This window comes from Lagenorhynchus albirostris, chromosome 9 (assembly GCF_949774975.1).
Source record: "Lagenorhynchus albirostris chromosome 9, mLagAlb1.1, whole genome shotgun sequence".
NCBI lineage: Eukaryota > Metazoa > Chordata > Mammalia > Artiodactyla > Delphinidae > Lagenorhynchus > Lagenorhynchus albirostris.
In genome coordinates this window covers 49,981,941-50,005,943 of record NC_083103.1, presented here as the reverse complement: position 1 = coordinate 50,005,943, position 24,003 = coordinate 49,981,941, and the positions used below count along the sequence as shown (strand labels likewise).

The 24,003-nt window shown below is 43.8% G+C and overlaps 1 protein-coding gene across 7 annotated transcripts in view; it reads left to right on the top strand.

The window, feature by feature from the left end:
- The first annotated feature begins 4,692 nt into the window (after positions 1–4,692).
- Positions 4,693–24,003, top strand: part of CLPB (ClpB family mitochondrial disaggregase) — a 179,218-nt gene continuing 159,907 nt past the window's right edge. For all 7 annotated transcript variants that reach the window (XR_009542451.1, XM_060159912.1, XM_060159908.1 and 4 more), the window contains exons 1-2: positions 4,693–5,137; positions 8,623–8,674. Coding sequence is in view for 6 of the 7 variants with exons in the window: in XM_060159912.1 (XP_060015895.1) it covers positions 4,735–5,137; positions 8,623–8,674 (455 nt within the window). In the remaining variant the exon portion in view is untranslated. The remainder of the gene's footprint in view (positions 5,138–8,622; positions 8,675–24,003) is intronic.

Below are 24,003 nucleotides of genomic sequence, written 5' to 3'. Positions count from 1 at the left end.
TCAGATGTAGTTTACTTGTTATCGTTGGGGTATTGTACCTTCATTGACTAGAGAGATCACATGAAAAAAACATATTCAGCAAAACCTAGGAGAAACGTATCTGAGTATTTATATAAATAATAGATGCAGGTAGGTTACTTAGCACAGTGTCTGGAACATAGTAAATAGTTAATAAAACTTAGCTTCTATTATTACTAAAAAATCCATTCATATCACTTATTCCAAAGAGCTGTGGGAGAGTGGGCACTGAGGTAGGGGTATGATAGTATCCAGCAGGATCCGCAGGAAGTGAATTCTGTTTCCAGACCCTATTCATTAACCTCTAGGTATGGTGCTAAATATACTTTAAAATATCTTTGAGTAATGAAGGCTAACCAAAATGAACTACTTATCAGCCACTCTTGATATTTGGAAGAATACCTTATTTTAAAATTATATCTTTTGCTTCTATTAACTGACCATATAACTTGTAGAAAAAAGTTGTTTTCAAAGGTTTCCACTGGAATGCCATGAAAGGATCTGGGGCTCTAGCCATCATCTTCCATGCAAGCATGAAGATTCTTTGAGAACTCACATATTTTACCTTCAAAAAAATCATGTAAATTTTGTATTTGAATTCATACCATTGAATGCTCTTTGAACTGAATGATGCCTATCCAAGATGGAGAGCAGCATGATGTGGTGGAAGGAGGCTTTGGAATCACACAGACCTGGGCTGGCATCCTAGAGCCATTACTCACTAGTTTATGACATGGACAAGTCACTGAACCTGTTTCTCCATCTGAAAAATGGGGGCAAAATCCTACCTCATAGTTATTGTCAGAATTAAATAAGAACATACATGCCTTCTCTGTGCCAGCCACTGTGCAAAGTGCTTGGGATACATAAATGAGTAAGACATGGACCCTATCCTCAAGGAGTTGACTCTAATAAATCACTTAACATGGTATCCAGCATATATTAGGTGCTCAACAAATACTTTGTTGAAAGGACTAATAAATGAATAGCAGACCCTTAATACATGTCAGTTTCTTCTTTATTTCCCCTGCCTATCCCAACTACCAACTGATTTGAGGGAGAAAATAGACTAAAGTACATTTCCCTTAAAAACATTTTATTTTGAATTAATTTTAGACTTACAGAAAGGTTGCAAAAATAGTACAAAGAGTTTCTTTATATCCCCCACCTCACTTTCTCAATGTTAACATCTTAAATAACCACAGTATAGTGATCAAGAACAGGAAATCAACATTTGTACAATATTACTAACTATAGAATTTACTTGAAATTCACCAGTATTCCCACTAATGTCCTTTTTTTGTCCCCAGATCCTATCCATGATCACACAAGGTATTTAGTTTTCATTTCCTTTCATCTCTTCCAGTCTGTAGCAGCTCCTCAGTCTTTCCTTATCTTTCGTGACCTTGACTTTTTTTTTTTTTTTTTTTTTTTGGCTGTGCCGTGTGGCATGTGGGATCTTAGTTCCCCAACCAGGGATCTAACTCGTGCCCCCTGCAGTGGAAGCACAGAGTCTTAACCACTAGATCACCAGGGAAGTCCCATGACCTTGACACTTTTGAAGAGTACCACAGTAGTCAGAATTCTAAGGTGACCTCTAAGATTCCCACCTCTGGGTGTACATGCCTTGTGCACACATTGAGAGAAAGAAGAACCTATGAATATGATAAACTATCACTCCTGTGATTATATTACTTATCATTTGACATTGATTTATCAAAGAGATAGTACCTGGGTGGACCTTCACATTGACTCCTGTGTTCTTTTGACAAGCCTGTATCTGGTTTTTCTTTCCTTACTTTCTGGCCCACAAGATAGTCCTGGGTCATCTTGTATTTTCCCTACCTCAGTTCTGAAAATAACCATTTCTCCAAAGAGAACTGGTTCCTTTTATTGGAGGATAGTGTTTAGATCTGGGTGATATGGTGTATTCAGTGTTTAAGGTGTCATTGCTTCTAGACCTTCTCAGGAGACACAGAGAGGGAATATATGGGCTATACTAAACCATACATACTTACATATCTATATTTCTGTATTGATGTATCTGTATATGTTTTATCTATTTATTTATTAATTTTTTATTTTTGGCCGAGCCATGCAGCTAGCAGGATCTTAGTTCCCTGACCAGGGACTGAACCTGCACTCTCAGCAGTGAAAGCGCAGAGTCCTAACCACTGGACCGCCAGGGAATTCCCTATCTGTATATATTTTGTTTTATTTTATTTTATTTTGCATATATTTTAAAACCATGAGTTTATACTGATACCCCTAATTCCAATCCAATGCCACAAGGTTCATTTTAGCTTTCTCTCTTTCCTTACTTATAACTTCTTTCTCTAACAGTGAAAAATCCAGCTTTCATTATCAACCATATATTTAATTATTTGTTTAAAAATGAGTGTGTGTGTTGTTGTTTTTCAGGAAAAGTTTTTTCTTTAGAAACCTATAGAATGGTCTCCAACTCTACTCCATCAGTAGATGACCCCAGCAACTGCATTGATCCTTCACTTTCCGCCTCCTCCTAAACCCCACTCCAATATCTCTACTAACCTAATTACAAATTAAATGAAACTGGAGTCCTCTGTGCCCCAATCCAAGAGCTAGAAGCTCGGGGCCCAGGTAGGGTAACTAGAACCTGATATAAATCCTTGCTTTCTGAGCAGACCAAAAGGAAGTCTTCCTGAATTGAAGATCTTTTAAAATGTTATCAATGAGACCTAGGGGGGTTTGAATTGGTTATTGGAAGATCTAGAATTCACTGAGTCCTGGCTGATTCTAATGGGTGATTCCCCCATGCTCCCTCACTACTTCTCACTCAGCCAAACATTGATCATTTAACACTCTCAGTACTCCCTACCAAATGCTGATAGTTATTCAACACTGCCTTTTTCCCTTCATAGATGTTATTTGTGAAAATCAAATGAGAGAATCAATGGATATGTGCTTGGAAAGTTATGCAGTTCTAAGTATACTGAAGGGCCCTGGAAAGTGTCTGCAGCAGGGGGGTTGAATTCTGCATACTCAGATGCTCTCCATCTTGTGACCCACCTGGTAATGGGAGCTCAGAGACCACCCTTCCTGCTGTGACCAACCCTAGTTGGGAGTCAGAAGTCCTCTAAGAAAACAGGGAGGGTGAAGCTGCTATAGTGAATAGAGTGGCTAAAAAGACAGGATATCCTGGGAATCTCTTAAAATAGGGAGGTCAAAATGCTTTGACTATTGTACTTTTAAAACATTCATTCATTCATTCAACAGCTATTTGCTGAGTGCCTCTGCTAAGGGATGGGGAGGTGAGAAACCCCATCTCTGCCCACAAGAAGTTTAGAGTAGGGAATCCAATAAACCCCTAGTGCAGGCAATACAAGAGCTGCCATTTCTTGAAGACCTACTGTGAGCCAGGAATGGTGGTGGTCTACATATTATCTCATTTAATACAACTGATTGTCTTGAAGGTAGGTATTATTATCTTTGATAAAAATGAGGAAATTAAATATCAGAGAGGCAAATAAATTTGTCCAAAGTCACACATGTAGTAAATACAAGAGTCATAATTGAAATCCAGGTCTGCCTGGACTCTAAAGCTCATAGTCATTCCCCCACACTAATAAAGTGAGAGTAAGCCATTCACTGAACAAATATTTATTGAGTACCTCTTTTTGTTCCAGATATTGTTCTGGGTGCTAGTGATGTGTGAAAGTGAAAAAAATAATAAAGTCCTTGTGTCGTGGGTCTCACGTCTACTGGAGAAAGACAATAAACAAATAAGTATTTAGTATGTCAGGTGGTAAGTGCTATGAAGAAAAAGTAGGCAGGATAAGAAAGACAGGGGAAGGAAGATTATTAATTTAAATAGAGTCATCTGGGAAGGCTCTGATACTGTGAAGTAAGTGCAGGAGCAGGAGCTGGAACTGGCATAAAGAAGAGCTTCCTCCTTTGCCTACCTGTGGGTTCACTCTGGAGAAGAGAGGGCAGGTTGGGGGTGCAGGTGTTAATGGAGAGGATGGGCTTGGAGTCAGAAGACTTGAGCTTTATTTATTGATTTATTGACAAATCATTTCACTTTTGAGCCTAAATTTCCTTCCCTGTATACGGGAATTATAGTCCTTGCCCAGGTTCCCACATGCAGCTACCATGAGGATGAGATGAGATAGCCCATGTGAAAGCCCTTTGAAAATAAGACAAGCAAAATTAGGCGTCAGCTTTTCAGCCGAAAGGAAGCCTGTGTAGGAAAAGAAAAGGAATTTCTATTTCAGGTGCACCAGTTACCTAGATATCTTTTTGAAAAGCAGTCCCAGGCTGAAAAGAGATATAGGCTAAAAGAAATAAACATAAGTTTCATAACTGGCCTTCACTGAAGATTCCTGTTTAATTTACAATCGTTAGAAATTGCTTTTTTTTTTTCAACCTTAACTCTTGATCGCTGCGCCCCTACTTGGTTGTTTCTCTCCTTGCCACGCCCCCCCGCCCTATCTCCATTTCCCAACATGCCTCGGGCTCCCGTAAGCCGGCAGTCATTCTGGCGCAAGTTCCAGAGCCTTCTGGGAAGTGTAGTTTATTTTTTCCTCCGCTGCGTCAAGATCTAGGGCTGTGGACTACCACTCCCGTGAAGTAGTGCGTAATTCCACTACGCGGCGTCTTCGAACGCGCCGCGGCAGCCATGTTGGACGTGGCCAGTACAGGGGCCGGCACCAGGGGGTTATCGCAGCAGCTGTCACGATGCTGGGATCCCTGGTGTTGAGGAGAACAGCGCCGGCGCCGCGGCTGCTCCTCCAGCTGCTTAGGTCCCCATCGCTCCGGAGCCGTGGGAGTGCCACCGACCGGAGTGTGACCACCGGGGGACGCGGGGAGCCTCAGTGGCTGAGGGCAGCCATCGGGGGGCGCCCTGGAACATCGCCGGCCTTACTCACAAGAGAAGGGACAGCCACTGGGGGGCGCCAGAGGGGAGGTACCGAGACCCCCTGCCTCGCAGCCGCCACGTGGGGACGCCTTCCTAGCCCCGAAGACACTCTGCCTGGACAGGACAGCTGGAACGGGGCCCTCAACAGGGCCAGAATGGGCGTGTGGGCGCTGGCAACGGTGCTGGTGGTACACTGTTACAGCAAGAGCCCGTCCAACAAGGGTGATTATCGGGACAGTATGGGTTTGTGGAAGTGAGAGGCCGGAGGAGTGTCCTGACTGCGTATCTTTGGAGGGTGGGAGTTGCATATAGATTTAGACCACCGGAGCCTCAGTCCTTGTAGGACCTAGACATCATCAGGTAATAGAGCAGGCCGAAGAGTTCAGTGTCTCTGCGTTGTATAATTTCCCAAATTGTACAACTATTATTGTATAATAATACAGTTATTACAGGTCAGCCTCCCTTCTTTGAGCATCACTTTGTCCATCTGTACGATGGGAGCATTTTCTCTACCGTATCGCCTGGTTCAATTCCTCTTTTAAGAGGTCTCCAAGGAACCGCGCGTGTTTTAAGGGCAACCATTAGATGGTTTAGAGAAGTTGCCCTCCCTAAGGTGGCCTGAGAAAGGAAGAGGAGACTTGGTTTCAATGCCAGCTTTGGCCCTGCTCGCCCCTTGCTGCTCTCTAGCTTCAGTTTCCCCATTTATACAGTGAAGGATGACTTCTCAGTACGCTTACAGTGCTGTTATTTTGACTCCTCTTGGAGTTCAGCAGCGTGGGTGTATCCATCAGGGAGACTCCTAAGGTTTTGCTGTGCCTGGTCTCAGGCGTGAGGTGATCTTGCTATGTGGGGCAGTTGGCAGGAGAAGGAAGACAAGGAAGTGGCTCTGTAGAGCCCCAGAGCAACCATGGGGCCTGGCTGACCCAGGTTGGCATCCCCCCTGGGTGCATGGAGCCGAGCAGGGACTGGGAGAGCAGGCAGAGAGCTAGACTTCTGGCCTACGTGAGTCCAGCTACTCAGGTTCTCAGCTTTTCCTCAAGAGAGAAGACTAAGGCATGGTGTTCCTAGATTCCATGCATCCCAAGCTCTGAGATTTTGGACCAAGAGGAGGGACTCCCTTGACATTCATTTGTTTATTCAACAGATGTGACCAGCTATAAAGGAAGGGCCTTGGATGGGGAGTAAGGACACCTGGGATCTTGTTTTGGTTCTGCCTCTAACTCCCATTGTGACTTTGGAGTTTTGTTCCTCCTCAGTGGTCCTCTGTTTTCTCATCTACAAAATGAGGGTGTTGAAATAGAACCCCTAAGGGCTCTTCTAGCTTGGGCATGCTATGATTCTATTACTTCCAATATTTTTATAATATTAAAAATTAAATTATATTTTTATGATTCTATTACTTCCAATATTTTTATACTCTGTGTGTGCCTACTTTGGAGCTCAATGTAGAACTCCTAACTTAACACAATGCCAGTTAAGGGGACAGTGCAGGCAGTTAGACCTGTAGGTCTGGTGAGTGATTTGACAGTGTGTTGTTGGGGGATCAGAAGGCCAGCAGGGTCAGGAAAGCCTTCCTGAATGATTGGAGACCTTCCTGGAGGATGGGGAATTTGAACTTGAGTTCCAAAGGATAAGGCAAAGATGAAAAGGAGAGTGAATATTGTGAGTTCCATGAGAGCAGCAAGTGCATCTTGATATTTTCAGGTTGATGCCAGCTCCTTTCCCTAATACTTTCACGTTGTTTGTCCACCATAGTCTCTGGTATTTAGTATAGGTACTTAGTAAATGTACCTTGAGATGGTTTGTATTCTACGCAGAGGTTTCCGGGAACAAAGATAAAGTAGTCGCAGGTCAGCATGGCATGTATAGAGGCTAGCAGAATGTCCAGCCTGGTTAGAGGACAGGGGGTCTTTGGAATGAGGTGAGAGCAGATGGAGTGGGGTCTGGATATCAGGCACAAGGGTTTGGAAAGGTTGGAATTCTCCTGTAGGCAATGGAAAGTTGATGAGCAGGGAATGTTCCGAGGCCAGTATGTTTAGAAGGACTGGGGGAAGGTGTCCAAGGTCTTGCCTTAGAGCTTTTGGGAGGCTCCAGATTGGACTTTGTGGCATATGAACCCTAGCAAAGAGACTAGGGTCTGTTCACCAAAATAGATCATGACCAAAACCATGACCAGTTCAACCTTTCTGACCTGCCAGTTACCCTGTCTCCTTACTTTGAGTTGTAAGCTGAGACCCTCAGTGCAGCACAGTCATTACCGCCCTTTAGGAGCCAGGAGGCCCTGGTTCTAATCTCAGCTCATTCCTCACTCCCTCTGTGACCTTGCAGAGGCCACTTCTTTTTGAAGACTGAGGGGAGAGTGGATACAGCAATATCTGAGGAAGGCTTGTTTCCCTTCTAGCTAGGGGCTGCCCAAGCATGCCTGGGTGTGTGTTGGAAGAACAACTGGGGAAGGTAACCAAGGAAGACCTGGCCCTGCAGTCTAGGCCAGGAGGTGAGGTGGAGGCATATGCATAGGTCTGAACCACAGGACTGGTTTGCATATGCATGATAAGGTGGATTTTGTACACATGAGGAAACTGAGGCTCCGGAGGTTAGGTAAGTTAGCCAGCTCATACAGAAAGTAAGTGGCAGAGTTAGGACTGGAGCCCGAGTCTGCTACTTCCACCCGGCTCCAGTGCTTCCTCTCATGTTTTACTGGGTGACTCTCTTGGCTGGACTGAGAGCTCCTTGAGGCAGGGATGGGTATGAGTCTGTCCAGTGCCCATCAGTGGAGCTCAGGACCAGCTGGGCTCAAAGTGTTGCACCGGCCCAGGAAAGAATTGTGCCTCTGCTGACTTTTGAGTTTTTTCGAGCCAGGCAGCTTTTCCTATGGCCACAAGGTGGTGCCAACAGCCTACAGGCTGCCCAGGCCAGGCCAGACTTAACATTGCCTTTCTGCTAGGCCTGGTGATTCCTAAAGGATTGATTGGAACCCTCTGCTTTGGATCTCCCTTTGTTGGGCTTGGCACTTGGGTGTTTGCAGATTTTTCAGCCATTATTTCATTTCTTTAGCGTTCTTGTGAGGCCATCAGGGCAGGGATTACTGTCTCTGCTTTATAGTCAGGGAAGCTGGGGTTGAGAGGGAGAGGGGCTGCCATAGCACATGGTGAATAGCGGGCAGAGTGTATTGGAGCCTGGCCTCCTGGTCGAGGCTGTCTCCACTCTCAGAGGGGTCCACATCCCTGCCTGCTCCTCCCTATCCTGTCCCTCTTGCTGGGCTTGTGACCTGTGACATCAAGATTCAAGACTAGGCTGAGAAACTGAAGTGGGGGGAGAAAGTGGGGCAAGGTAGGGGGATGGTTAATAACAACAATGATAATCACATAAACCTGCAGAGCTTTATAGCTAATGAAGAGTGAAGGAGTTCACACACTGAGTGTTTACTGTAGGCCACACGTGGTACTAACACGTTATTTGGATCACCTTTGTGATGAGAGTGAAGCGTTTGGGCTCTAATAGAAAGATGTGGAAGACAAGTTGTTAACAGAGGCTACCACGTAGGCAGGGGATGACTAGCTTTCTCTTTGTATATCTTGGCGCCCTTTCACTTGCTAAAGCCCATGTTTCTGAAGTGCCTCCATTTCCACTGTCTTACTGGGCCCTCCAAGCAGCCCTGAGGGGTAGGTCCTGGCCAGGGATTTGACCAGTGCCCCCTCTCTCTTCAGATGCAGCCCTGATGGAAGCTGTTCGAGCCAACAATGTCCAAGAAGTCAACAGGTGAGTGTCATACCCCAGGCCTTGCTCTCCCGTGCAGGAGGGCTGAGCGGGATGGGCCCCTTGCTCTGGCGGTGGCTCTGCCTTGGAGGAAATCCTCACAGTGAGCTGGGAACTGAACGCTGTGACTTCCTTGTAGTCACCGAGTCACTTGGGCTCCTTTGGCCCAGGTCAACCCTTAGATATTTTAAGGTAGAGAATCAGTCCCTGTGTCTTCTTTCTGGCCCCAAACATCCCCGGATCCTTTGGCTGTTCTGTTCTTTGAAGGATGTGGTTTGGAGTTCCTCTGCATCCTGTAGGTTCTTCAGTGAATCTTCCAGTTTGTTCTTGTTTCTCTGTGGGATCGGTCACTTGTAATTGCTTGTTGCCTGGATGGGGTGCAGGTGGGCACCAGTGGAGAGGCTTGGAGATTTGAGAGGGAGCTGGAAGAGACCTTTCTGCCAGAGCAGCCTGCCTGCAGGGCTGGGTGCACATGCTGGGCTCCTGCCCAGGGGCTGACTGCATTTCTAGCCTCCCTGGCTCAGCTGTTCCCCTAGTGACCACTGGTCAGTTAAATCTGAGACTTGTTCTTGCTCAGGGACAGGACTTCACTCGGGCCTCCGCCTGGTGCCCAGGGCAGGGCAGAGTCTGTGTCTTGGACGGATGCTCAGACATAGGGCATCAGTATGGGGCTGTTATTCAGGGGCAGAGGCTTCATTCTTGGTGAAACTAGTGGCCCGCATTAGGCCTAACTTTGACCATTTTTTGCCTTTTGTATAGAGCTAGGTGGCCATAGGACATCCTCCCTTCCCTGCCATTATGTCCACATTTTAAACAGGAAGTCAGGTGTTTGGAGAGGCTGTCACTGCGCCCAGCGCTGCACACCCGTTGGTGCGCTCCCTCACTCCAGTTGCCTGAACATACAAGAAAGTGTTGAAAGGCAGTCACAGCCCCCATCAAGACTTACTGCTTTGATTCCCTTGCATTTTATCTGCAGCATTATTATTGATTCTCAAGGGTGCTTTTGAGTATTAATGTTCAAGGCTTAGTTTTTAATAAACCACTTTTGGAAGTATGGGCTGGGAGTTGTTTCGTAGCCAAATAAATATTATGGAGCAATAGTTTAATAAACATGCGATGATGCATCTTTAAAACCAAGCACAGATGTCAGCTTGTTGTTATAAGAACCATTCATAACTCCAGGCAGTGCGTGGCCAGAAACAGATGAGCCTCATTTCCTTCTGCTGCAGTACGATGGCATGAGGGGGTGGAAAGTGGCTGTGCCCCATGCTTTAAGGCTTTTGCTGACCCTTTAATCACCTGTTGATGACTGCTGAGGTAACTGCTGCTTTCCTCTGGCGAGCCAGTATAGGCAGTGCATTTACAGAGCAGCAGTGCTGTGAATTCACCTTTCCATCACCTAGGGGAGGCTGAGTTTACCCTGTTCCATTGAGCCCCCAAGGGTTGATTGATTTAGCTCTTTCAAATACACATTTTTCTCATTAGCAGGTAAACCCGTGCCACAAAATTACAGGAAGTGATTGAATTTATGTTGTGTGTGTGATTCACAACATTCATGCTTGCCTGTGTGGATAGGGTCTGTAGGGACTTTCTTGTGTGTCACCAGTCTCTAACCTGCCTTTCTCCTGCCTCCTCTTGTCCTATCTCTCTTGGTCATGATGACTCAATCAGAATCTCCCTTCACCCCTCGTGAGGGGGTCAGAGATGAGCAAGGCACAGACCCTGCCCCTCAGAATTGACAGTCTCCCCCCTCCACCACCACCTGGTCTCAAGGAAACAAACATGTAACCTACCAATCACAGTTCTTCCCACTCAGAGAGCTAGACCTACATGTAGGAGTGGGGAGAGCCCGACCACCCTTGCTAGAAGGAAGCTTTCTTGAATTCCTACTGCAGGTCCTTGTTTAGCCTTTTTACGCCCTAGACTCTGCACAGGTGCTTAACGCTACCCCTAATTTCTTCCTCTGTGTGTCCTGGCCTTTACTTCTGCCCAACAGACCTGCCGATACCAGGGTAGAATTCCATTCTCAATTTTTAAAAGATATTTACTATAGTTTATACGTGGTTGGGTCACCATGTGTATGATGTGTGGTTAAATCAGTATTTGGAATAAAACTCAGACCTGGTAATAATATTGTCCTCTACCCTCCTTTCCTTCTTGCCCTCTCTGGATTCTATGCTGTGTGTGTCTCTGCCTCGATGGCCCCCTACGTTCTGCTGGCCCCAGAGCCTTGGTGGAGCTCTGGATAGTGAAGGGCAGCGATCTGAAGCTCTTCTGCTCAGAGGCGGGAAATTTCATCATCCTCTTTAAGGATACTCTGGAATCTGCAGTTCCTAGGTTCTAGGTGTGGACCCTCCACACAGATGGCTCTCTGTATACAGTGCTCATTACCCTCTGCTTAAAGCCTCCCAGCGTCAGCTCAAGTCCTACAGCCCTTGTGAAGACTTCCTTGACTCCTCCCAGCTGAGTGTGATCTGCCCGTTGCCCCACACCTGCCTGCTCGTCTGGGAAGGTACGTGGGTCATCTAGGAAGAGCCGTGTTAGCCATGGCAGGAGAGGAATCCTTTGCTAGAAGAGAGGTTGGAGGTCAGGTGGGAGAAGCAGGGCTGAACATCAGGACTGAGGAGGCACTCAGCCCATGAACAGGAAAACCAGTGCGGTTCCCATGCTGCCCAAATCAGGAACAGATGAGGAATCCTCACGCAGCAAGCCAACAGCTCTGGACAGCCACCTGAAGTGTGGGCACTGTTGACCTGTTTTATGTAGAGCTGGCTAATCGTTTGTGGTATGGGCCTGCCTGGCTAAAGGGGCAGGGAAGGTTCTGCCACTCGCCACACTCTTTTTTATATTAAGAAGGTTTGGGCTAGACTTCACCTTAAACCACTGGATTGTGTGCCTCCCCAGGGCAGGGACAAGGTCTGGTTTCCCACATGTCTTATCCTCTTCTCCAGCACAGTGAAAGTTGGGGAAAGCTGCTTTTTACTGACTTTTCAGCAAACCTGAAGTAGACAATCCAGAGTCTTATTTCCATACTCCCATTGGCTATATCAGAGGAGGGCTGGGTCCGTTTTTCTTCCCATTGTCCTCTCCTCCTTTCTCCCTGTGTGGCAACTGTTTCCTTCCTCCCCCAAGGCACTTAAACCTTGTTAGCAAGTTCAGGTATCGCTCTTCAGGAGTGGAAGCCCAGTCCTGAGGCCCCTGTCCCACCTGTCAGCAGCATGAGCAGGTGGCCCTGCTTCTGGGCTTAGCCCAAACCCAAGCCTGGCTTCTGGACTCAGGATCCACTCACCCGAAACCTAGGGCACAGGGCAGTCTGAAGGCACATCTGTCCAACCTCGAGCTGAGCCATGTGAGGAGCTGTCGGGGCTGGCAGAAGTGAGGCCTCCTGTTCTCCCAGTGGAGATCACATTTCCTTTCGAACAAACTTGGGTGAAAGACTATACCCCTACCCACTTCCCTTCTCCTGGCAGGGAGCTGGGCCTTTGCTGAATGCTTTTTCTGTTAGTTTTTTTTTAATTTATTTATTTTATTTTTGGCTGCGTTGGGTCTTTGTTGCTGCGCGCAGGCTTTTCTCTGGTTGCGGCGAGCGGGGCTACTCTTTGTTGCGGTGCGCTGGCTTCTCATTGCGATGGCTTCTCTTGTTGCGGAGCACAGGCTGTAGACGCGCGGGCTTCAGTAGTTGTGGCTCGCGGGCTCTAGAGCGCAGGCTCAGTAGTTGTGGCGCACAGGCTTAGTTGCTCTGCGGCATGTGGGATCTTCCCAGACCAGGGTTTGAACCCATGTCCCCTGCATTGGCAGGCAGATTCTTAACCACTGTGCCACCAGGAAAGCCCTCTGCTGAGTGCTTAACTCAGTTGTTTCCATCCGCCCAAGCGCTTTTTAAAAGAAGGAAGTCTGATGGTGTCAATCTTGGACTGCAGACTGCCTACCCTTTCTCTCCAGGATTCATTTGTTCATTTGACAAAATTTTACTGAGCACCTGTCATATGCTGGGTTGCATACTTGGCACAGGGGACATCTGACCACTCATGATTCCTGCCCTCAGTGAAGGAGTCTGGGGAAGACTGTGGTAACACAGTGTGATCAGTGCTGAGACAGGAGGCCAGGATATACCACTAATCAACCTGGGGGACCAGAGAAGATGTCCTAGAGGAAATGACACCTCTCAGACATTTCCTAGTGAAAAAGATTAGAGTCTTAAAATGTCAGGAGGGCTTAGCAAATAGAAGGAGAAGGCGTTCCAGGCAAAGGGAACAGTGTAAGTGATAGCACTGAGGCAAGAAACAGCCTAGAGTGTGTGGTGAGGAGGGGAAATTACTGTTTGGTGTTGCTGGATCACAGCCTGAGGCCAGGAGAGACTGGAGATAGGAAAGGACCTGGTCATGGAGGGCATTGTCCATTTGTCCCTCAGTCACTCATCTGTCCAGCCTGTCCATTGTGCCTAGCCCTGAGCTGAATTTGTGTTGGTGGCAACAAAATGAGGAAGGGGAAGCAGTCCTCGCTCTGGAGGAGCTCACTGACCCTCTTCTCAGGTGAAGAGGGAGCACATTAAGTCAAAAATCGAGAACCAGCGAAACAAGGCACAAGTTGCCTAACTTCTGTAAGACTAAGTAACATGGAAATGATAGTACCTATAACTTACAGAGTTGTTGAGTGTTCATTATTAATAATAGAATTATTACTTAATTCAACCAATATATATGACTGCTTATTAGGAACTAGGCGTTGGACTGAGTGCTGGAGACAAGATTGGCACAGTTCCTGCCCTCTTGGTACTTACAGTCTAACCGGGAGCCAGGTGACTAATTATGCAATTATGTACTTCAAAGTGATGAACAGTTTGTCTCTTCAACAGATGGTGCTGGGACAACTGGATATCCACATGCAAAAAAATGCAGTTGGAATCCTCCCTCACCTATACACAAAAATTAACTCAAAATGGATCATAGACCTAAATGTAAGAGCTAAAACTATAAAACTCTTAGAAGAAAACATAGGATTAAATCTTTGTGACTGTGGGCTAGGCAAAGCCTTCTTAGATATGGCACCAAAAGCATAGGAAACCAAAGAAAAAATTAGGTAAATTGGACTTCATGGAAATTAAAAACATTTGTGTTCAAAGGACACTTTTAAGAAGGTGAAAAGACTCTCCCACAGAAAAGGAGAAAATATTTGCAAATTATATGAGATTTGCATCCAGAATATGTAAAGAACTCTTACAACTCAAGAATAAAAAAGTTAACCCAATTTAAAAATGGACAAAGGATCTGAATAGACATTTTTCTGAAAAAGATTTTCAAATGACTGATAAGCGTGTGAAAAGATGCCAAACATCATTAGCATTAGGGTGATGCTAATCAAAGCCACAATGAGATACTGCTTCTCACCCATTAGGGTGACTGTAATCAGAAAGACATAATAGCAAGTGTTGGTAAGAATGTGGGGAAATTGGAATCCTCATATATTACTGGTGGGAATGTGAAATGGTGTAACTGCTTTGGAAAACAGTTGGCAATTCTTCAAAATATTAAAGATAGAGTTACCTTATGATCCAGCAAGTCTACTCCTAGGTATGTACTGCAGAGAAATGAAAACATGTGTATTAATGTACTTGTACATGAATGTTCACAGCAGCATTATTCATAGTAGCCTAAAGAGGGAAACAACTCCAAAGTCTATTAACTGATCAATGGATAAATAAAAATATAGTATAGCCATACAGTGGAATATTATTTATCAGTACAAAGAAATGAAGTACTGCTAGGTATATGCTACAACATGACCTTGGAAGCATTATGCTAAGTGAAAGAAGCCAGACACAAAAGACCACATATTATATGATTCAATTTACATAAAATGTCCAGAACAGACAAATCCATAGAGACAAAGTAGATTGGTGATTGCCAAGGACTGGAGAGGCTGGGGTTGGGAGGGCACAGGGAGTGACTGCTAGTGGGTCCAGAGTTTCTTTCTGGGCTAATGAAAATGTTCTGAGGTTAGTAGTCAAGATCACACAACTCTGAATCTACTAAGAACAATTGAGTTGTGTACTTTTAATGGATGGATTTTATGGTATGTGAATTATATCCTTTTTATTTCTCCTTTTTTTTTATAGAGGAGAGTTTTTATTGTTGTTGTTGTTTTGTTTTGTTTTGTTTTGTTGCGGTACGCAGGCCTTTCACTGTTATGGCCTCTCCCGTTGCGGAGCACAGGCTCCAGACGCACAGGCTCAGCCGCCATAGCTCACGGGCCCAGGCGCTCCACGGCATGTGGGATCCTCCCGGACTGGGGCACGAACCCGTGTCCCCTGCATTGGCAGGCGGACTCTCAACCACTGCGCCACCAGGGAAGCCCTAAAGGAGAATTTTTTAAATATTTATTTAATTTATTTTTTGGCTGTGCCTCACGGCATGTGGGATCTTAGATCCCCAACCAGGGATTGAACCTGTGCCCCCTGCAGTGGAAGCACGGAATCCTAACCACTGGACTGCCAGGGAAGTCCTGTGGATTATATCTTAATAAAACTCTTTAAAAAACGAAGTACAAGACACTTGGGAATCTAACCTTGAGTATAGGAGGGGTTAGGGGTGGGGGTATGTGGTCAGTAAGGCAAACCATCTGAGTGAGATTGAAGTGAACTCTGAAGGATGAAGAGAAAACTAGAACATTGTGTTAGAAGGGCAGTAGGTAGAAGGCCTTGAGTCAAGCAGAGATGTGAAGGAATTAGAGAAGGTCAGTATGATTGGACTCTAGAGAGTAAGTGGGAGAGGGTGTGAAGCAAAGTTGGAAAGTTAAGCAAGGACCATATCACACTGGATCTGTTGGCCAAGTTAATGATTTTTATTTTTACTAAGAACAGTGGGCAGCCATTGAAGAATTTTAAGGTGTGTGTATGTGAGAGAAAAAGACACATACATGGTGACATGATCTAGATCTGTAATTTTAAAAGATCACTCTGGCTGCTCTGTGGAGAATAGATTGATAGAGCTGTGGTGGATGGAGAAGACCGGTTGAAAGTGACTGGAGTAGTGCAGACCAGAGAGGATGATGGCAGGTGGTGACTTGAAGTAAGATGTCAGTAGCAGAGATGGAGGAGGTAAGCTAGACAGGACTTGGTGTTGTGTAGAACAGTGTCAGTACCTGGTATGTAGTAGGTACTCAATATGTGAATCTTGAATGAATGAATGAATGAATGAATAGAATTGGATATGGTTGATTAAGGAGAAGAAGGTATTAAGAATGAATTTCTGTTTTCTGGCTTGATCCGCTGAGGAGATGCTGTTACCATTCGCTGAGATGAAGATCCTAGAGGAGGACTGGATTGGAAGAAAATGATGAGTTCAGTTTTGAACATGCTGCGTTTAACGTTTCAGTGAGATATTCAAGTGGAGAGGTCAACTAGGCAGTTGAATGGGTCTTTCTGACTCTTCCCGCTATATATAGTATGCTGCCTCAATGATTGGTTTAGAGATTGTTTTGACATCTTGTTTTGATTTCTGGTTTGATGGTTTTAGGCAATAAAGAACTTCATACCAGTTAAAAGTTTATTTACTAGATACCTTTGGGAAAAAGTCTGGTTTGATTTGCAACACAGGAAAGAAGAAAGGGTTGGGTTTTGTTGAAGGCTAAACACATTTATTCTAGCTCTGCATTGATGGCTTGGTTTGGTTCTTGTCCTCAGATGCCCCAGCTTGGGGCTTGAGGCGCTTGCTGTCCACGTGCCAGGATTAAGGTGTCCAGAATGTGCTTAGCTACAGTATAGGTAAATGTTCTGCATATTGATCCAGGGATTTTATCTAATTAACAAAAACCCTGGCTGGTAAATACATTTGGCTGTCTTGGGGCCTCAGGGAGGCTGTCTGTCTATTGATTGTTGTATCATTTTGGCTTGATGGGAAGATATTAATGATGGCATCAGAGCAACCAAAACATCTGACTCTCTTAACCAGTAAATATGTAAATGTTCTTGTGGCTTGCAGTAGGTTGAAACAAAAGCTTTATCCTAGGCCAAAGGTCAAGGCCTAACTGGCATCACTCTTGTAATTTGATGCTTTTTGAGAGCATTTTTTGAATGCTAGGGTATAACCCACACAGGTTGTTTTGAATTCTGGGATGTTGGAAGGCAGCATAATGTTACAGAAAGAATACAAGGTTTTTAGGATTAGAAGACCTGGGTTCCCATAATTCAAAAAGAGTCATGTACCACAATGTTCATTGCAGCACTATTTACAGTAGCCAGGACATGGAAGCAACCTAAGTATCCATCGACAGATGAATGGGTAAAGAAGATGTGGTACATATATACAATGGAATATTACTCAGCCATAAAAAGAAACGAAATTGAGTTATTTGCAGTGAGGTGGATGGACCTAGAGACTGTCATACAGAGTGAAGTCAGAAAGAGAAAAACAAATACCGTATGCTAGCACATATATATGGAATCTAAGAAGAAAAAAAAAAAGGTTCTGAAGAACCTAGGGACAGGACAGGAATAAAGACGCAGATGTAGAGAATGGACTTGAGGATACAGGGAGGGGGAAGGGTAAGCTGGGACAAAGAGAGTGGCAGGCATATATATACACTACCAAATATAAAATAGATAGCTAGTGGGAAGCAGCCACATAGCACAGGGAGATCAGCTCTGTGCTTTGTGACCACCTAGAGGGGTGGCATAGGGAGGGTGGGAGGGAGACGCAAGAGGGAGGGGATATGGGGATATATGTATACGTATAGCTGATTCACTTTGTTATGCAGCAGAAACTAACACACCATTGTAAAGCAATTATACTCCAATAAAGATGTTTAAAAAAAATAACAGCTAGCAGTAATTGAATACTTGTAATGTGCCAGGCACAATTCTAAGCTTTTTAAGTATATGCTTATAACAATCCCAAGAGATAGATATCATTACCTCCACTTTATAGATAAGGAAACAAGGACAGAGAGTCAGGAAGAAGGCCAGCAGAGACAGGATTTAAACCTAGACCATTCTAGTTGCTGTATTACCCTGGAATTACTAAGTTCATTCTTATTCAGGAGACAGAATGAGTCGCTGATAGAAAAGTTACTAAAGTTTGACTGAAGTTATTAAAGTTTGCCACTGAATTTGTCACTAAATACCTGGCTTGGATTTTAGAGAGAAGAGCAATATGTATTTAAAATATATTACAAACCTCATCTGTTAACATCATCACATAACTTTAAAGATGATATTTTTTATTTAAAATAATACTGTCAGAAATTAATTCTCAGTGGTTCTCTTATATAAATAATTGGCATTAAAGTGAAGATTATTAAATAAAGAAAACAAGACCTGGGTTCCACTTCTGTCACAGTAACTGTCTCTATGACCCTTAGTAGGTAATAGACCCTCCCTTTTTGAATCTTAGTTTCCAAATCTTGTTAATGGCCTTCCCACTGAGAACTCTGAAATATAATTCTCAGGGTTAAGCTCTACAGAAAAAACTGAGCCCTTTGGGGAGGGTCCAAATCACACACTAAAACACCAGGGCTTGCTCAAGTGGGCCTTCACCAAACAAGCAATTTTGCAGAGTGGTCCAGGGCCTGGCACCTTTTCTGAGGTGTGGACTTACTGAGTCTCTGGTTGCTTGCTCCCTGGTGATGGAAAGCAACTGGGGAAGATTGGGTTAGCAGCTTTTTATGAACTTCGAGAGTAGGTGAGTTGTGGAAACAGCCAGTCAGCTGCTGAGAACCCCAGCAGAGTCAGGTGGTTGGCCAAGCCGAGGAGCAGAGAACAGCCAGGGCTTACTGGGGTGGCTTGGGGGAAGGAGGGATGCCCCTGAAGGGGAGCCCAGCCCTGGGATTGAGCCTCTAGTGCTGGCCCCACTGGTCCTTGGCTGTATGGCCTTGAGCTGGTAGTCCCTTAACTTCCTCAGTGACTTCGACTGTAAGATAACTTCACAGGCCACCCTCCCAGGATCTCGTGAGAGTTCCAGGCAGGTGAACTCTTGTGGTCTAGAAAATTACCCATCCTTTGGTTCATCAGTGTCACGTCTTCAGGGAAGCCTTCCCTAGCCCTCCAGGTAGCACTTATCACCCTCTTTTGGAATGGGTCATCTGTTTCCTTCTTCCTCTCTCTCTCTGTCTCTCTCTGTCTCTCTCTGTCTCTCTCTGTCTCTCTGTCTCTCTGTCTCTCTCTCTCTCTCTCTGTGTGTGTCTCTCTCACAGTACTGTGAGTTTTGGAGGTGGGAGACCATTGCTGTGTTGTTCATCTCTGTTCATGTAAACAGTTAACAAATACTTATTGAGAATTGTAAAAGTGTTTGGTGAATGGTGAGAGTTAGGCAGACGTTAACAGTTATTTACAGTCATAATAAACCTGTAAATGGAGGAACTGACATCCCCTAGGAAAAAAATAAAAATGGTGAATTAGTTCAGTCATTTATTCATTCAACAAATAGTGCCTACTGTGTGCTGGCACTGTGCAAGGCCCTGATGGATCAGTGGTAAGCCAAAAATGTACAGACCTCACCTCATGAAACTTAAAGCCTAGTCAGACGTTAATCATGCAAATATGAAATTACAACTGTGACAAATGCTGCAAAGGAATGGTATGGAGAATCCTGAGTGCCTCTGAGAGATTTACTCTGGTCAGGGAAAGCTTCCCAGAGGAAGCTTGAGTCCGAAGTGAAGGAGAGGAAGAATTAACCTAGGTGAAGAAGGATAAAAAGAGCTTTCCTGGCAGAAGGAACTTTTGTTTATAGAGGCTCCGTGGCAGGAGGAACAACAGCAGGTGTGAAGGACTGAAAAAGGCTGATGGGACTGCAGCTCAGAGGGGGGTGCCAGGAGCTTGGAGAATAAGCAGGTCTTGCAAGGCATTGGAGGCTGTCTATAGTAAGGAGCTTTGTCTTATTCTAACAGCAGTGACAGCTGAGTTGGGGGCGGGGCAGGGGTGGTTGAGAGGGGATTGATGTGCTCAGCTGCTCAGCAACCATTCTTTTTTTTTTTTTAATTCCTAGGTATTTTATTCTTTTTGTTGCAGTGGTGAATGGGATTGTTTCCTTAATTTCTCTTTCTGATCTTTCGTTGTTAGTGTATAGGAATGCACGAGATTTTTGTGCATTAATTTTGTGTCCTGCAACTTCACCAAATTCAATGATTAGCTCTAGTAGTTTTCTGCTGGCATCTTTAGGATTCTCTATGTATAGTATCATGTCATCTGCAAACAGTGACAGTTTTACTTCTTTTCCAATTTGTATTCCTTTTATTTCTTTTTCTTCTCTGACTGCCGTGGCTAGGACTTCCAAAGCTGTGTTGAGTAATAGTGGTGAGAGTGGACATCCTTGTCTTGTTCCTGATCTTAGAGGAAATGCTTTCAGTTTTTCACCATTGAGAATGATGTTTGCTGTGCGTTTGTCATATATGGCCTTCATTATGTTGAGGTAGGTTCCCTCTATGCCCACTTTCTGGAGAGTTTTTATCATAAATGGGTGTTGAATTTTGTCAACAGCTTTTTCTGCATCTATTGAGATGATCATATGGTTTTTCTTCTTCAATTTGTTAACATGGTGTATCACATTGATTGATTTGCATATACTGAAGAATCCTTGCATCCCTGGGATAAATCCCACTTGATTGTGGTGTATGATCCTTTTAATGTGTTGCTGGATTCTGTTCGCTAGGATTTTGTTGAGGATTTTTGCATCTATATTCATCAGGGATATTGGTCTGTAATTTTCTTTTTTTGTGGTAATGTTTGTCTGGTTTTGGCATCAGGGTGATGGTGGCCTCATAGAATGAGTTTGGGAGTGTTCCTTCCTCTGCAAATTTTTGGAAGAGTTTGAGAAGGATGGGTGTTAGCTCTTCTCTAAATGTTTGGTAGAATTCACCTGTGAAGCCATCTGGTCCTGGACTTCTGTTTGTTGGAAGATTTTTAATCAGTTTCAATTTCATTACTTGTGATTGGTCTGTTCATATTTTCTATTTCTTCCTGGTTCAGTCTTGGAGGGTTATACCTTTCTAAGAATTTGTCCATTTCTTCCAGGTTGTCCATTTTATTGGCATAAAGTTGCTTGTAGTAGTCTCTTATGATGCTTTGTATTTCTGCGGTGTCCGTTGTAACTTCTCCTTTTTCTAATTTTATTGGTTTGAGTCCTCTCCCTCTTTTTCTTGATGAGTCTGGCTAAAGGTTTATCAATTTTGTTTATCTTCTCAAAGAACCAGCTTTTAGTTTTATTGATCTTTGCTGTTGTTTTCTTTGTTTCTATTCCATTTATTTCTGCTCTGATCTTTATTTCTTTCCTTCTACTAACTTTGGGTTTTGTTTGTTCTTCTTTCTCTAGTTCCATTAGGTGTAAGGTTAGGTTGTTTATTTGAGATTTTTCTTGTTTCTTGAGGTAGGATTGTATTGCTATAAACGTCCCTCTTACAACTGCTTTTGCTGCATCCCATAGGTTTTTGGATCGTCATGTTTTTTTTGTCATTTGGCTCTAGGTATTTTTTGATTTCCTCTTTGATTTCTTCAGTGATCTCTTGGTTATTTAGTAACATATTTTTTAGCCTCCATGTGTTTGTGTTTTTTACGTTTTTTTTCCCTGTAATTTCTAATCTCATAGTGTTGTGGTCGGAAAAGATGCTTACTATGATTTCAAGTTTCTTAAATTTACCGAGGCTTGATTTGTGACCCAAGATATGATCTGTCCTGGAGAATGTTCCGTGTGCACGAGAAGAAAGTGTAATCTGCTGGTTTTGGATGGAATGTCCTATAAATATCAATTAAATCTATCTCATCTATTGTGTCATTTAAAGCTTGTGTTTCCTTATTAATTTTCTGTTTGGATGATCTGTCTATTGGTGTAAGTGAGGTGTTAAAGTCCCCCACTATTATTGTGTTACTGTCGATTTCCTCTTTTATAGCTGTTAGCATTTGTCTTATGCATTGAGGTGCTCCTGTGTCGGTTTCCTCTTTTATAGCTGTTAGCATTTGTCTTATGTATTGAAGTGCTCCTTTGTCGGGTGCATATATATTTATAATTGTTATATCTTCTTCCTGGATTGATCCCTTGATCATTATGTAGTGTCCTTCCTTGTCGCTTGTAATAGTCTTTATTTTAAAGTCTATTATATCTGATATGAGTATTGCTACTCCAGCTTTCTCTTGATTTCCACTTGCATGGAATACCTTTTTCCTTCCCCTAACTTTCAGTCTGTATATGTCCCTAGGTCTGAAGTGGGTCTCTGGTACACAGCATATTTATGGGTCTTGTTTTTGTATCCATTCAGCGAGCCTTTGTCTTTTGGTTGGAGCATTTAATCCATTCACATTTAAGGTAATTATCGATATGTATGTTCCTATTACCATTTTCTTAATTGTCTTGGGTTTGTTTTTGTAGCTACTTTTCTTCTCTTGTGTTTCCCACTTAGAGAAGTTCCTTTAGCATTTGTTGTAGAGCTGGTTTGGTGGTGCTGAATTCTCTTAGCTTTCGCTTACCTGTAAAGGTTTTGATTTCTCTGTCGAATCTGAATGAGATCTTTGCTGGGTAGAGTAATCTTGGTTGTAGGTTCTTCCCTTTCATCACTTTAAATATATCATCCCATTCCCTTCTGGCTTGTAGAGTTTCTGCTGAGAAATCAGTTGTTAACCTTATGGGAGTTCCCTTGTATATTATTTGTTGTTTTTCCCTTGTTGCTTTTAATAATTTTTCTTTGTCTTTAATTTTGTTCAATTTGATTACTATGTGTCTCGGTGTGTTTCTCCTTGGGTTTATCCTGCCTGGGACTTTCTGTGCTTCCTGGAGTTGGGTGCCCATTTCCTTTCCCATGTTAGGGAAGTTTTCGACCATAATCTCTTCAAATATTTTCTTGGGTTCTTTCTCTCTCTCTTCTCCTTCGGGGACCCCTATAATGCGAATGTTGGTGTGTTTAATGTTGTCCCAGAGGTCTCTTAGGCTGTCTTCATTTCTTTTCATTCTTTTTTCTTTATTCTGTTCTGCAGCAGTGAATTCCACCATTCTGTCTTCCAGGTCACTTATCCATTCTTCTGCCTCAGTTATTCTGCTGTTGATTCTTTCTAGTGTATTTTTCTTTTCAGTTGTTGTGTTGTTCGTCTTTGTTTGTTCTTTAATTCTTCTAGGTGTTTGTTCTTTAATTCTTCTAGGTCTTTGTTAAACATTTCTTGCATCTTCTCAATCTTTGCCTCCATTCTTTTTCCGAGGTCCTGGATCATCTTCACTACCATTATTCTGAATTCTTTTCCTGGAAGGTTGCCTATCTCCACTTCATTTAGTTGTTTTTCTGGGGTTTTATCTTGTTCCTTCATCTGGTAAATAGTCCTCTGCCTTTTCATTTTGTCTGTCTTTCTGTCAATGTGGTTTTCATTCCACAGGCTGCAGGATTGTAGTTCTTCTTGCTTCTGCTGTCTGCCCTCTTCAGCAACCATTCTGATTGCTGAGAAACATTAGGAGCCAATCTGAGTGCCTACCAGCTTGTGTGTGCCAGCGTCTTCTTGGGCACTGATCTAGCCACGGAGGCAGTGAGACCACAAAACTGCTGTGCCCCAGGGCTCCCCAGCAGGGGCAGCTGTCAGGCTGTTATCTCCCCACCACCATTGCTGTGGCCCAAGTGCTTCTTCTCCAAAGTCCCAGCTCAGTCATGGTCATAGCACAAATCCTGTCAGCATGACTGGAACCAGTTGGATTTTTTCCCGTGGAGTTTTCCTGGAAACTGAGGAACATAGAGAAATCTAAGAATATTAAAAATAGTCAAACTAATATGTTACTGGGCTTACCATATTCACTGTAGCAATTTACCTCACAGTTCTGCTCTCTCTGTCCTGTTTGAAAAGCCTCCTCAGAAAATCTGACTTTCGAACTTTAAGGCTCTTCTACATCCTGCTTCCTTCCCTCTCCTCTCTTTGGAGCAGTGGTCCCAGGCCCAAAGTCCTCCTAAGGCCATAAGTGGTTCTCTTCTTGTGACTCTATCAGTGGGTTTGCTGGAGAGGTTTTCATATCACTGGCAGGAATCCTGTCAGTAAGGAATTCAGAATCTGAGAAAACAAGGTTTGACTCCCAGCTGTCAGTCTGAGAAAACAAGGTTTGGATCCCACCTGTGCCATTTGTTAGCTCTGTGACCTTGGGAAAGTAGCCTAACCTCTCTAGCCTTAGATTTTTCATCTGCAAAGTGGGATGATGATTGACCTACCTCACACCTTTGCTGTGAGTATTAAATGAGAAAATTAAATGAGAAAAACCAGCGAGTGCTGTGCCTGGCACATACCAGGTGCTCAATACATAGTAGGTGTTGTTTTTGAGTGTTGTTAATTACACTAAGTGTTCGCCCCTGAACTAGCAAAATAAATTAAGATAATGGTTAGG